Source organism: Musa acuminata, chromosome BXJ1-3 (genome assembly GCF_036884655.1).
Source record: "Musa acuminata AAA Group cultivar baxijiao chromosome BXJ1-3, Cavendish_Baxijiao_AAA, whole genome shotgun sequence".
NCBI classification, from domain to species: Eukaryota; Viridiplantae; Streptophyta; class Magnoliopsida; order Zingiberales; family Musaceae; genus Musa; species Musa acuminata.
In genome coordinates, this window is record NC_088329.1 from 5,406,932 (window position 1) to 5,422,182 (window position 15,251).

A 15,251-nucleotide genomic window follows, 5' to 3' on the forward strand; every position below is an offset into this window, starting at 1 on the left:
TTTATGTTAGATTAAAACATGTTAGGCCCTTTTCCTTTTTGATTTATTATATGAAATCTTTAAGATATTAATCTATCTCGAGGAGTTGCACTCTTGCATAAGGTGGCTCAAGCTCTTGATATGAGACTTGACATGATAAATGTGTATCTAGGAGAGTTTTTTAAGTATTGGTGTGGACTTAGTCATGATATTAGGTATTAGATATAGAGAAAATATTTGAGGAATGAGAAAGGGGTTGTTGCCCTTTGTTGTGTTAATAATTTGAACAATTTGACCTTGACTTATTGAGTCATGTTCAACATAAATAATGCTAGTAGGTGGATTAGCTAGTGGATAATTGATCAATGGAGAGTTTAGATTAAGGTCATTAAAATGAATATATAAAGATAAAGGGTTCAAGAATTAGGAAAAGATTATTTGTTGTGACCCTTGTAGAGAATGGATTCAAATTTAAAGGAGTGGGGTCTTCTTGATTTTATTGTGAAGTCATGATATGATTATCTTGTGACATTTCAAAAGAAACCTTCTTTATAACATAAATATGATAAATAATATTTTGATTGTATCATATGTAGAAGGTGTTCAGATCCAACTAACTTTTGATAAATGACCCTACAAAAACTATGTCGGAGGCATGCCCGATAGAAGTCTACATGATGCTTAAGTTAGTAGGAAATTCAAATGATTTAGCAAGTTATGAGAGCTACAATTATCAATCATTTTCATGGACGCGGGCGCATGGCTGATAGGAGTCTATCCGATACTTAAGTCAGTAGGAGATTTAACAACCATTGTATATATTTGCACAAAGTTCTCAAACAAGCATAATATTTAGAATCCCTTTTTTACTATTCATAATCTCTTAAATAATTAATAAAATAATATTATACTATCTATAACCCCTATAATTTCAATTTTATCTTCTTTTTTTTTTTTTTTTTCCACAGACCTTATGATACTCCAATGTGCCTTATTGCCATCGACCACAAACCACCTTATGATGCTCTCTACTAATCATCGCCCTCCAACACATAATTGTCGTCAATTGTTACCCCTTGACCGTTGATCGTCGCCTTCTAGGCCACGTTCTCTCAACTTGCACTCCAACCTGGCTAGTTGTTCTCACGTATTGTTTTTGATGAGAAAAAAAAAAGAAAAAAAAAGGAGAAAAGAGAGAGAATTTATGTTCAATTAATTTTTTAAAAAAATTTAAAAAGTTTAAAATAAGATTCTAAATTAAAAAAAAATATATAAATAGAAATCTCTTCTTAAAAGATCCATTGTGTTGGAAAGTAGATTAACCTAAAGAGACAATGATGACATATAACCGCATTTTCTTTCTTTGTGGATGGATATGAACATAAAAGCACCAGAAACACGGGATGACAGGTAACATAAATGCCTGGTAGGACTACTATTACTAAATCTACTAATCTCAAAAAAGACAAAATGAGTCTAACATAGCCTATATAACCACCAGACATCCTAATTTTATCAAGTCGGTTTCCATAAACAGTCCATTTAAACCAGTACAAAACAAGAGGTCAGTGCTGCTTATCCTTACTACTACTATCTTAATTAACTTAAAGACGTTCAATTAGCCAGACATTGAAAACATGTTAACGAGAAAGATCTCTTTGAAAGAGAGAACTTTTCATGTGAGGCGGAACCGACTGGAGAAGCAGCAGGGATGGTGAGAACAGAATTTCCCTGTGGGTGCCGGGGAGGGAGATGTTGAGCTCGTCCATGCTGGTTATTGCTGCCTGTACCGTTGCTCCCAGAGCTGCTACCGATTACAGAAGAAATAAACTTACTTTGGCTCGAATTGGCAGGTTTCTCTGAAATCACACCTTCAAGGGTTGTCTGCTTCTTATTCCTAAATTTGTCTGACATGATGCTGTGGGCAAGAAGATTCTTCCGCTTACGGGTGTAGGCATTTTCTTGTTTAGCAAGGTCCTGAGCAGATGACAAAGCTACAGCATCTGAAAGGATCGAGAAAGATTTGGATTTCCCAGAGTAGAACTTAGAGATGCCACGCCTGGAAAGAGGGAAAAGTTACAATGGATTAGAAAAAGCTCCTAGCATGGTTAATTCTTTGGTACAAAGTTAATTTCTTCCAAATGTATTCAGGACACATACTTTAAAATACTTGCTGCATTTAGTATTAAGTACAAGTTGATTTCTATTGAATATATCAAACAAATTTCTGCCACTGATGCCAATTTATAATCCAACTTCGACGAAAAACACTCAACAAACAACAAATTGTTTTAGTTTAGAGTCAACTTAAGTAACTTTCAACATAATAAATTTCTGTAGATTCAATAACAGCATAAAGACTTAAGTCATAACTGATGGCTAGAATCCAGTCTCAATGATGATAAGGTGGTGCTGGTGTTGACGTCCGGAGGCAAGGTCTTAGGATTAGATGATAATTAACCAATTAAAAAACAAGAAGGAAACATGAAAGAGACCTTTTCTTGCTAGTTGAAACAAGTTCCTAGAGGGCAATCTTTTGGCACCATGTTAAGGTTTTTTCTACCTATTAAAGGGTAAAGCTACGTATATTGACTATTCCAGAAAAGTGTTTATTCTTGAGAAACCAAAGAACTTGTAAACCTAAAATATAGATTCTAAAATACATATCAGATTTCTCCCATACTTATAGGTCATCTAGTATAACACTAAGTTCAATCTTGCCAACAATTTTTTGAATTGCCAATATCAGCCATCTGACTCATTAGATTTCAATGATAAACTTGAAACCAACCATATATTTTTCAGGTTGAACAAACCCAACACGAATATCCAGTTAACTAATGGAAATTTCACATATCGTAGGTGTCTGGTTAGATCTTACAATGGCTCACTGTGCAACATGTAGCTATGCATGCATGGCAACCTACTAGATACAAGAGACAAACCATCCAATCCAATATTTCTTGAGCAACCAAGTGTTTGTTTCATAAAAATCCTCTACAGTCTCCAAAGTGAATAAAGACCTGTCAAGAACTGAAGAAAGGGCACATGCAAGAACAAGACAGAAAACCTAAGCTAAACAAGCATTAACTTTACAGTATATACACAAGTTATGGCACAAAATTATGCTAATACAGAAATGTTATAAATTTTTGCCGTTGGTGAAAATTTTTTATTCCTAAAATCAAGGTTCATAATTTCGTTCCGTACCGAAGTTTCGACGTTCGTTCGGTACGGTACAATACTGTATACTGAGCGGTATACCGTTCGGTATACCGCTCGTTATATATATATATATATATATATATATATATATATATATAATTCGACGACGTCGCCTCCTTTATATATATATATATAATAAATATATATTTATATATATAATATTATATATATATATATATATTTATAAAAATATAAAAGACTTTTATATATAAAAGATAATACATTTTTTTATAAAATATTTTTTTATAAAATATATTAAAAAATGCCGAGGCGACGCAACGTCGCCTTTTCCTTCTCCCACGCGGGACGATGTCGCCTTTATATATATATATATATATATATATATATATATATATATATATATATATATATATATATATATTATTCCGTCCGGTAACGAGCGGTCCGTGTACCAGTCAGTTGATGGACCGGTACGTACTGCCCGTACCGAACGGTATTATTCGAAATTGCATACCTTACCTAAAATATCCTCATGAGTCATTCTCCTTGTTCTGGAGTGAAACTTTTGTGATTCCTTAAATAGCATCATGAGTAATATGATGATACTACCATCTCTAACTAGGATAAACCAAAGACTAAAAAACTACTGAAACAACTGACTTCTTTTAATTTTTTTCTGAAATAATATTACGAAATTATATCTAATTGCTCTTTTCTTTGTCCCACATTCCCATCTCTGCTAGGTAATCTCTCCTCTCACTTGCATTTTAAGTGGGACCAGTAGTGAAGATCATGCATGAAGTAGGGCTGTAGACTTGAATAGGGGAGATCATTCGTAGAGTGGAGGTTTTGTGTCCTGCAAGTACGTCAGACATTTTGATGTCTGGATGAACAGGGGTATATCTTGCTGTGCATGGTCACATAAGTGCATTACAGGATTCCGTACGATGAGCTCTTTGCTCCACATGGGTGTGGTAGAATAGCATATCCAACAAAATGTGGAATACTGCTCCATTCCTTCTGTTGCTTTCTTCTCCTCCAACTCCTCCAATAGATAATTGACCATATTTTCGGAGCACTAGCACATAAGTTCCCATTTTGTTGGAATTTTTTCTCTTTTCAAGCAACAATTTGGTTGACAACTTGAGATCAGTTACAGTTTTACATTATATTGCAGTGCAGATGTAGTTGACCTGAGCCATCTTATCTAAGATGTTTAAAGTTGTCACTTACCATGACATGACAAAGAAGTTAACAAAATGATGCTTAACAAAGAATTTTTGTATATGTACAATAAAAAAGAGTAGAAATATCATAAACATAAGAACTTTTTATGCTTCAATAGCTATAAAAGGTCATGAAGCGAAAAGGATCAAGAATATCATATTAGCACAAGAACACAGTAAAAAAAGTTAGTAAAAGTTAATAGGCTCTCATGCAAATTTAATAAAAAATGGAAAGAGACAAAAGAGAATGACCAATGGTATTTGTCTTTGTTTTGAACGTCTGATTGCTTAAAAAGGTTGAAATGAATGATTTTGAACTAAATCAACAATAAACTTAATCACTAGTTATGCCCCGAATGATACCATTGTTAAGTAAGACATTACACTGAGTTAGTGTTTCTGTTTTTCTTGACTATTTATACGAATTTCAATGAATTATTTTAAACATATTAGGCATATTCATTAAAAAATAATTTACACCAATGTCTTGATTTTACATTTCTGATACGTACTGCTTATGCACTATAGGTAAATTATTAAATGGTAAAGTATAGGCTTACTTCATCCATGACAGAATGTAGGAAAGAAGGCAAACCAAGATAATAACTTATATTTGGAACCTTCTCCGGTTCAAACTGATCCTTGGAAGTTGACCAACCCTCACAATTTACCATCTTAGCTATTTAGGTTCCACCCACTCTCCAACAACCGGTCACTTCTTATGAGCCTAGAATAAATGAATGGCATAGTGAAAATGGAGGGATGCGAGACAGTAATTGAAGACTTAAGAGCCCTCCAACAGGTGCAAATGGTGCAGGATCCTTTTAAGTCAATAAATGTACGATATCAGGAAGTAGATCAAAATATATCTTCATATATTACATCTTATGTGCTTTCTTATCACAGAAAACTAGCATGGTTAGAGGAACCGATAAATCGGTTGATTGGCTGTTTTCTAGTATTTGTCCTCGTATCAAATTATAATATTAATCCAAAGGAGAAATGTTCCTTAATTGATCCGATTCACAAGATCTTTTGGATAAGAACAAATATACCTCTCGTACTACTGATTTGTTTCTGAAACATCCACAGAATCTTTCACAGGGTTTTGGTACTTTAATCTGACATATATACAGAGCATCTCAAAGAAAAAAACATAGGCTGGAAGAAAGAATATACTGACTAAAATTCAATAAAAGTCCAATTGAAGAAAAAAACCATCGTATTCAAATAACCGATGATAAAAACGAATTAAATAAAAGAGAAGCAAAATCCCAATCTAGAATACCTCATCGGCAGCGTATCCTCGAGGGCGTCCATGGTCTCCAGGGGGTCCTTCAACCTGCTCTGCACCTCCGTCTCCCCCGACTCCTCATCGCCGTCCGACCCCTCACCACCGCTGGAGACGTCGCTACTGTTCCTCCCGATCGATGACGAGCTGCAAGAGTCCTCCCGAACCTTCCCCTTCAACGCAGCCTCCGCATAGTTCGAGCAACAAGCCGCGATCCCCCGGGCGAACCCCGACTCTCCGATGCCGTTCCCATTCTCCAGCGCGATCGGCATCGGCCTCAACAAATCAACCCGCACCAACTTCAGGATCAGATCAACCGTTTCCACCACGAAACCCGCCGGAGGAACGACCACGATCCTCCGGCACAACGCACTCTCCGATCGCAGCAACCCCTTCCCCTCTCCCAGAACGCAATGGACAAAGAAGCCCAGAGCTATTTATTTATAGGAGCGAATATCTAATTATCATTGAATCGGGTAATCTACGTTCCATTAACATGATAATACTTGATTTAAAGATAACCCGATCCTATCTTTGTCGGTAATTATGTTGTCTGGTTAATTGAATGGGCTTCGTTGCAGCGAGACGAGCCCGTAACTGCTGATGAACTGTCCGGTTCGCACCTGATCTTGACACGTACGTACCTTCCACCAAAGTAGCGGTTCCGAGTTTGCCACGGGGCAAGGGATAGGGCCGCCTCGGGGCCTTATCCGAATTGTACGGGTCGAGTAGGCAGTTCGTCGTTTCTTGTGCTCGCAGAGAGATTTTAATCGGACGGATATAAGGATGGGGCCGCGGGAGTCAACGGTGTATGATTTGTCCTCCCGTGGCCGTAGACGGATCAGGCGATGGAAGATTCCTCCTTCGACAGTTCAGTGAAGAAAGATCCTCGTGGGCTCAGCATATCTACGCTTTATCCGTCGCCTCCGACCTGCGCTGCCAGTGGAGGTGACATGGGCCCCTCAGTGTGGGCCCCATCGGATGCTCCAACCGCGACACGCTTGTGGGAGATGTCACCCAAAATGGGTAAGTGGTGCCAACTACCATCAATTTTGAGTGCTTTTTAAACCTAGAAAAAAATGCAAACTATTATATAATATATATTAAAACCATCTCTCCACGTCTCTTTAATCTCTATTTCATTGATAAGCATCCTAACATATCAATCTTTAACTTTCTGTGAAAGGTATATCAATCTTTGGATGTCATCATATATATAGACCTTTAACTTTCTGTGAAAGATACATATTGAAAGTTGTATTATTTTGCCCGACTACTCTTTTTGTTTTGGTTATGAGATTATAAGCCAAAATCATCCACCTTTACAGCACAATCTACTGCAGGTTTCAGCACTGTAATATTCTTAAATGGAATGTGTAAATTTAAAGGCGAGATGGCCTTGAGAGGCATTGCTGATCAACATTACGACCATCCAACGGTGAAATAAAGATAAGAAGTCAAAATGTTATCAGAGTGGCACATTACGTGGCCTTTTTATACATACACATATTTAAATTTCAGAAAGGAGAACGCATGGTTATTACTTTCATGATACAGAAACATATGTACGGTTGTGAATCCATATATTCCAATAAATGGTATCACGAGAGTTCTTGCGTCACTCAACAAAAGAAATGTATACCTCAGAAAGATATGATCTGGTTTTGGCTGAGGCAGGCAGCTTGCCCGAGTCAATCTTACCAAAATGAATAGAATCAGGAAGTTCTAATGTTTAATTTAGAACCTGAAAAACATGGCCCCTCAGCTTAAAAAAAATTGGATGCCATGTAGTTTTCATATACATGACTTTCTACTTAACAAGAATGTATTATCTGACCTGTATTAGTACCTGAATTTCAATCATCGGCACAAACTTGCAAACCATAGCAGAAACTATTTCTCATCTTAGCATCTCCTTATGAGTCCCGCAACATTTTCAGCAACCTCTTCTTTGGCCTGTAATGATACAGGAAGATCGCCGATGTACATGTCAAAGAAGGCTCCTGCATGTACACTTATATTCATAAGTGCTTTTCTTCAGACTAAAGCAGTTTATCCCAACTTGTCCTTTATTTATCAGCATATCATATTAGAAAAAGTGAAGCTGCATGTTTAACAAAATTATCAAGCATAATTGCAGCTCCAAAGGGTGGCAACCTTGTTGACAGGCCATGTGAACTCAATAATAAGAACAAACATAAAATGTGATATCAATTAGATTGAATGGAAATGTTTTGGCAGGTAAACCTCCAAGCAAGGTTACTGATTTCACATTTCCACATGCCAGTACCATAGTACACAAAATTGTACCATGTTTCGGTATGCAGATGCATACTGGAACTGTGACGGTCTGATACAAGCCGGAGTCTAATACAGGTCCACTATCCGAGATTTAGAACCATGCTTCTGAGCCATAGAGATTATCAAAGAATTCACATTATTAAACCGAGGAAAAGCAACTTACTGCATAGATCCTTACTGTGCACAGCACCAACTTGCCTACCACCAACTGCACACAAACAATGTTCACACCATCTGGTGAATACGACCACAAAAAAATATATTAGTACAAGACAGCCACTACTCACTTTCTGTTATCAGCTGCCCGTTTGCAGTTTGCCTAAAATCTATTGTGGTACCCTGAAATAACATTTGTTTCATCAATTTAAGTAAAAGAAGCACTAAATATAAACAAAGGAAATGCAATCTTACTGCAGGCAATGCAATATCTTGAGTGAAATAAGAACCAAATACCCTCAGGCAATGATAATCTGTATCAGGGTTCATCTTAGGAAGAGACAAAACAATCAAAGTCAGTATAGCACAACTTGAAGGAATAACCTAAAAAGAACTTGCGGATAGCTCTGTAAACGTAAACACTACCTTTTGCAAGCGTGTGCGAAGGGATTTCTCGAAAGCACTGCACCAGAAAATTTTAAGAAAAGCAATGTGTCATGTCGAAGAGCCATTCAAATAATCTAAGAAATTGTGGCAAGCCATCAAAGGAACAAATTCTAGTCAAATTTCAAGCACAAGTTTTATCTTTATTTCTTTTTACTAAATTGTAATCTTTAAATCTCAAAACAATAAAAATCTGCAATGAAGATAATAGAAGGGGAACTTCACCACAAGATGAAGTAATTAATTAGGCCAAATTCAGTAGCATGAAAACCATATATTACTTTCATAAGGAGTAGATACATCAATGATCACAAATTCTATATCTAGCCTTGTAAATACCTCCTGATTTCTTTTCCATAATGCATTGTATTTACACCCCACAGTATCCCTTACTTTGCTTACAACTATTTTCCCACATTTTGATTGTCAATGGAGCGATTATATAAAGCAATGCTGATAGTGCTCCTAAGTTGACAATGTATAACCATCCAAATCGACCCTTATGTGTATGTCCCAATTGACTTTAATGACTTCTAGTGTTGGCTTATTTCAGGTGCCAATATCAATGGTTAGTTTGCCGTAAAATGGTTATCCTCTCGGTTAAATACATATTCTTTAGCAATAAGAAAAAAGGTAGATAACATATCAACCTCATATAATTTACAGCAGGCTCTCTTTTCTAAATTTTCCTAGGCAATGGTTGATCTCAACATTCTTTTAAAATTTCCTTTGAAACCTTCTCAACTTTAAGCAGAGGCATATTGCTGGCCCATCATGAGGGGAAAAGGATTTGAGTGAAGAAAATTCTGTCATAAATTTAGCATTTGCAAATATTTTTTAGATCCATCAACATCTTGGACCCTACCAATATGGTACAACCTCCATTATCAATCTATGTCAACATTCTTAAAATGCATTCTAGAAATTAGACCCAAATGGTTCTATTTTGAACTTAATAACTTATTAAAACCTTAATAGCATGACATGTAACTCTTAAAAATGACCAAGAAAAAGCATGTAGAAATAAGCAAATTCACGTGCATATGTCATTTGTGTCTTAACATATATCAGAAACTAAGATGCTTGTGAAAAAGAGCATGTCAAAGTGGGTAAGGTGATTCTAGTGGCATTACACTTATGACAAATCTAACCAAAGATCAAATTTCTATATATTTTACAATTAAGGAATTGGGTTCTCAAACCCATAATTACTGGAGTTTGAATTCATGCTATTAAGCATGTATAATGACTTTGTACTCTTTGGCAAATATAGAGAAACCAAATGCAGGATTGCTAACCTCTTTTTTAATTTAAAGAACATGGAGCTACCAGATGTAGTATCAAAATAAAAAATGATATATCTATATTTGTGAATAGAGAAAGAGTTTAACATGTCTCCGATGATACATACTCTCTGACGGTGTTAACTTTGAGGCCATTACAATTAACCACCAGCCTAACAGTCATGTTGATATCCTCCCTGCATCAATCTCGAAAGATTGTAACAGAATGAACAACTAAAATCAACTACGAAAAAAAAACCATGAATTATTTCAACTGGAACATTTTTCAGTGACTTTTTGTTTCTTGTTTCAGAAAGCAAAAGTGTAAAACATATTATATTGATTGTAAAGAAATAGGAAACTAAGTTAAGGCAGGTTGCAATTTTTCTGCAACAGATTATATATCCAGATGGAACTATTTCATGATACCTTCTTCCTGAAATGTTTAAGGTGCTTCAATTGCAAATTTTCAATTTTACATGTCATTCTCATACATCTTTAAGCTCATTTGTACTTGTTTTAAATTGTAAGTAATAATTAATGCCACCTACACAAACAAAGCATGTAATAGTAGAAGCTCCTGAGATTTTCCTCAGACCACCCAGATATTCCTCAATATTAAAAAGTAGTATATAAGGACATGATCTTGATTTTTATGGTGTTGCTGAAATGAGAGTTTATACTGAAAACCATATAAATCAAACAAAGCACAGAAACCAGACAAGATGACTGTTAGCCTATCACTTTCTCCAACAACAATTAAACAATTTGTTGGAGCTCACAGGCTGAGATCACAACATAGGAAATAAATGTGCAAGGCTCTTGTCACTATATGCAGCCATAACATTATAAAAGGAGACACTATTTTCATAAATCAAACATTGATCATCTCGTCACAAAGGACCAACTTTACCGTTGTATATAACATTATCCCTATAAAAAAAAAGTTATTTCCATGAACCAAAAAGTGGTCATCTAGGTCAGAATGGAACAACTTTACTATTGTACCAAGCAAGGTTCGCCGTACCGTACCGGCGTTTCGACCCGGGCTCGGTACCGGTACGGTACGGTATACCGCTCGGTATACCCAGATGTACCGAGCACTGTAGCAGTGCTACAGTGCTACAGTGCACTGCTACAGTGCTCGGTACGGGCGGCCCGCGTACCGCTAGCCTATCGGACCGGTACGTACCGCCTGTACCGGGCGGTACAGTCCGGTACGGCAAACCTTCGTACCAAGGTTCACCGTCAGATGGGGATCTGAATAAATACCAAAGAATTTGGATTTGTCATGTGTACAACTGAAAAAAAAAAAAAACAAAATACATGAAATTGGAAGTGTGACCAAGGTTGCATGCTAATAAACAATGGTGTAAAGAGAGCATGTGGATAACTCCCTTGACGAAGAAAAAAAGCTAAGCCCAAATGTGATTTTTTTAATCAAATAAAGTCACTAGTAAAGGAAACACTCATACTACATTACAATCATGGCTTCTAGAAAAAAGCAAGCAAAAATAAGGAGAGATGTTGGTCAGCAAGGCTGCCAGTGCATGAAAACTGCACTGGTGTTCAAAGAACAATATTAGTGCAGGATAATCATCATACAATCATCCAGTTATGGTGTTCCTGAATGAGTCCAGGATTCCTCAAGTCCAAGTTATACAAATATATTATGTTGCTTGGTCATAACTCCATGATTCCAAATAAAATGATTACAAAAACAAAAGCAACTTCATTATGCATAAATACCAGTTTTTGGAATTTGAATTACTATTGAAACATGTGATCTAGTATGAGGAAACTTAGAACTTCCAGTCGGTTCAAGAAACATCTATCAGACCATGGCAAAGGGTAATGCAGGATGAACAAAACTAGCTTATGCTATGATGTGTTCTCTCTCAAGCCGTCCCATCTGATACACAACATAGTTCTTGAATTCTGTTGTCCTTCAGGATTGCAGTCCATATCATACTATTTGCAGATATTATTTGCAAATTTGTCTATTCTATCTTTCAATCTGTGAATCAATAGCTTGACCAGATAGCATGAAGCACGTTCAATTGAGATTACATCTAGGTTTCAATACATTAATGATATTCTTATTTCTTAGATTTATGGCAAACTTTCTAGGACAATCTGTCTGCAAAGAAAACTTCTCAGACATATTAAAGTTATTGCAGTCCATCCCAAGAAGCATGAGGGTAAAAAATAGTTGTGTTACAAGGTTGTAACCAAAGCACATTTTAAAAGCAATTGAGGAACTACATAATTCTGAAACAGCAACATTATATCTCTTGAAAATTTACACATCTGATAATCTTTTTGTCATATACCTGAGAAGATCTTCAAAAAAATCTGAATGGTTCTTTAACTCTGCTACAGGCACTGAAGCATACTTGGAACCCAGTTTTTCACAAATAGAATCAGGGTGGACATCTAATAGAACAAACAGATCACATGAGTTTTTACAAATGGTGGAGTATGAAATTGTGTCCATTACAAACCTACTCTAGCCACAAAACTCATCACTGAGGATGAATCTTAATATATATTAAACCTGAGATATTGAACAATGAACAACAAATGATAGTTAGTACTATGCACAGTTACTTACATAAGCCAAATGCATAGAGCTTCAAAGACTTGAGCTTTATTATTCTCATGCTTCTAGAACCAATTCCGACAAGCACCTGAAAATACCAAAAAGATGAGAAAGTATGATAATCACAAAATTCCACAAAATACTTTAGCTCATATTTGGTAACATTTTTGTGTCTGAAGTTCTCTTGTGCCCTAATAGTCAACTCTTTTTATCCAAATCTGATACAGATAACAGCAAAATATTGATACCATGATGAAATTTTATAGTATATAAAGTCAATATATGTTGAAGGGTATTGGCTAAAAGCCTAAAACAACTAAATGAGTATACAAACTATGAAAATCATGTTTCAAGAATTATCTAGAACCATATAACTATGGAGATCATGTTTCAAGAATCAATACTTAGCAGATGGCATACAAATTGTAAAGACTCAAAATGCACAAATCAATCTGAAGTTTCACATAAAGAAATCATATAACACAAAGCTCCAATTTGATAACAATCCACTAACGATAGTATTAATTGTAAAGGTGTTTGATCTAGCATCTCAGTAATAAATTTAAAGCATCGGGTCCATGAAAACTATGTAGGAGTCTTTCTTCCCGAGAAGCACAAAATTCATGTATAATTAAATACACAAAAAAATGGAAAAGAACTTCGAAAGACCTTATTTTCTATTTTAAAATTCAATAAAAATGAAAATAAAAAGGAACATACTTCATCAATCAGTAGTTCCTCTCATTTGATCCTATGTATTAATTCAGCTTCAAGACATCACAAAATCAATAAATGAGAATTCTAAGATTTTCAAATGAATTAGTAAAACATCCATGATTGAAGCTATACTTTGCATCAAGAATGTCATCACATGTTAATGCAAACAAAGATCACAAGATTGTGTATATATGGACCTTAGTAGTTAAACTGAAGTTATCCTCCAAGAATGTCGGAAATTTGATGCCTGTTTTTGGTTCAATTGCATCTCCTTTCCAGTTAATGTTTGATGCAGCAAGGGTAGCACAGCCATGATAGTAATCCTTTCTGTGTGACTGATTTACATGGCCACTGATCTGATCACTAGTGCTTTCCAACGTAATTGAATTGGCTAGTGCCTTTGAGGATCTAATATAAAATACAGGAAAACCATCAAAAAGGGATCACCTTGAATTGGAACCAAATGCTAAGTGATAAAAGCAAGTTTTAGGATATTCTAAAATTTTAAGCAGACACAAAGAAAAGATAACTTACTTGTTGTCAAAAGGAGGTATGAAAGCAGCAGCTAGTGATAGAATGGGAAGACCAAAACCATGGTGGACGCGAACTTCCTCACAGAAGAAACTTAACGTGGAACTTGCAAGCTTTGTGAGATAAGCTTTTATGGCATATTTGTTATCTGAACCAAAAACAAAATGCAATGCAGCAAGGTTCTGTCTTGAAGATGCAACTCGTTTGATCTGGGCACAAGATTCAGAGTGGCTGGGGATGGAGCCAAATACATCGGCAGGAACTTTGTGAAGTAAATTGAAGTCTGACTGAGTGGAGAGCCCGATTGATAGCGATCCAGCAAACTTGGAAATGAAACGGAACGCTTCCTGTAGGACTAGAATACCAGAGGCATAAATGTGGCTGGTGCAGTAGATAGAATTGTTTTACCAAAGAACTAAACTCTGACAATATCCTCAACCAATACCTTGAAATAATTGGAAATCTGTTGGGAGATTAGGTGTGTCAGCGAAATCCACATTTGCGAACAATGAGTTGTTCTTCATATTAATTCTTCGTGATACGTATCAAGAAGGATGAATCCAAAGAATCTGCTCACCCAAATACTGGAGGAAGCCCTGTAGAATGTTCAAATTGTTTATATAGAACATAGAAGCAGAAAACGAGAAAAGAAACGAGGAAGATGTTCACTATGGACAGGGATTAACCGAGACAGTCGAACACCTATTTCTCCTCGCTTCGTTCAAATGGTAGCAATTAGGAAAAAGATGCACAAACTGGAAACTATCCGACCAGCAAAAAGACAGACCGCATTAATTTTCGTTCACCTTTAAATGATGCCAAATACTACGAAAGTTGAAGGGAAAACAAAAGGAATCCATCTCCCACCAACATAATCACAAGAAACCGCAAGGAAAGAACCGAACAAGGAATGGATGTGTTCGACGCACCTGGCGCAAAATTGCGTTCAAAGAAAGCTTCGTCTCGCGGGATCAACAACGCCCGCGCATCAAATTAGCTGAATCAAAAGAATTAACGCGAAAGAGAGAGAAGGAAGGAAGGAAATCTATCGATGAGCGGCGAGAAGACTTGACGGGGAAAGGGCTAAAGGAACGAATATTCTCTCTCTCCTCCGGCTAAAAAAGAGCTCCCTTTTATATAACGACAAAAAATTAGGAACAGTCCCTTTTTAGCAACAGTGAAACCGAAATTCCATATTTGCCCCTTCATGCATAACCTTGTCGATTGAGGATCGCACACCGCCTTTAACAATGGGCAAGAAAAAGAACAATGATCGCCTACTTCCGAAGCTGCAAAGAACTGTAGAACCGAAAACGTGGCAATTAATGGTTGGATAGGAACAAGACGCTGACGCCATCGTTTCACCGAGACCACTCCCAGGTCGTCGGACACGCAGTTTTAAGATTGATCTCTGCAGTAAGGATTGTAGTGGCGGTTCGAGAGAGGAGCCTGCCACGAAAGGACGCGCGACGGAAGCCACGGCGAGGATCGAGTTGGCAGTGGCGGCTGGTCGGTGGTATGAAAGTAAGAATCAG

At 36.5% G+C, this 15,251-nt stretch overlaps 2 protein-coding genes across 2 annotated transcripts; both read right to left on the reverse strand.

Annotated features, from left to right (window-relative positions):
• Positions 1-1,390: 1,390 nt before the first annotated feature.
• Positions 1,391-6,091, reverse strand: LOC135618590 (protein OXIDATIVE STRESS 3 LIKE 2-like). The gene is made up of 2 exons (XM_065119600.1): positions 5,680-6,091; positions 1,391-2,038 (listed from the first exon to the last, which is right to left on the reverse strand). The coding sequence occupies exons 1-2, from the start codon at positions 5,952-5,954 to the stop codon at positions 1,594-1,596; spliced, it is 720 nt and encodes a 239-aa protein (XP_064975672.1). The 5' UTR covers positions 5,955-6,091; the 3' UTR covers positions 1,391-1,593.
• Positions 6,092-7,234: 1,143 nt separating this feature from the next.
• LOC135618597 (fatty-acid-binding protein 2-like) lies at positions 7,235-14,842 on the reverse strand. The gene is made up of 12 exons (XM_065119612.1): positions 14,646-14,842; positions 14,162-14,312; positions 13,720-14,071; positions 13,383-13,593; positions 12,481-12,556; positions 12,200-12,302; positions 9,995-10,063; positions 8,566-8,602; positions 8,395-8,469; positions 8,271-8,322; positions 8,147-8,191; positions 7,235-7,685 (listed from the first exon to the last, which is right to left on the reverse strand). The coding sequence occupies exons 2-12, from the start codon at positions 14,238-14,240 to the stop codon at positions 7,588-7,590; spliced, it is 1,197 nt and encodes a 398-aa protein (XP_064975684.1). The 5' UTR covers positions 14,241-14,312; positions 14,646-14,842; the 3' UTR covers positions 7,235-7,587.
• Between the last annotated feature and the right edge of the window lie 409 nt (positions 14,843-15,251).

Coding starts and splice junctions, on each gene's coding strand:
- LOC135618597 (XM_065119612.1), bottom strand. CDS start 14,240: ATGAAGAACAACTCATTGTTCGCAAATGTGGATTTCGCTGACACACCT. Junction 13,594..13,719: donor ATACCTCCTTTTGACAACAA/GTAAGTTATCTT, acceptor ATTTTATATTAG/ATCCTCAAAGGCACTAGCCA. Junction 8,323..8,394: donor AAGATATTGCATTGCCTGCA/GTAAGATTGCAT, acceptor ATGTTATTTCAG/GGTACCACAATAGATTTTAG.
- LOC135618590 (XM_065119600.1), bottom strand. CDS start 5,954: ATGCCGATCGCGCTGGAGAATGGGAACGGCATCGGAGAGTCGGGGTTC. Junction 2,039..5,679: donor GAGGATACGCTGCCGATGAG/GTATTCTAGATT, acceptor CCCTCTTTCCAG/GCGTGGCATCTCTAAGTTCT.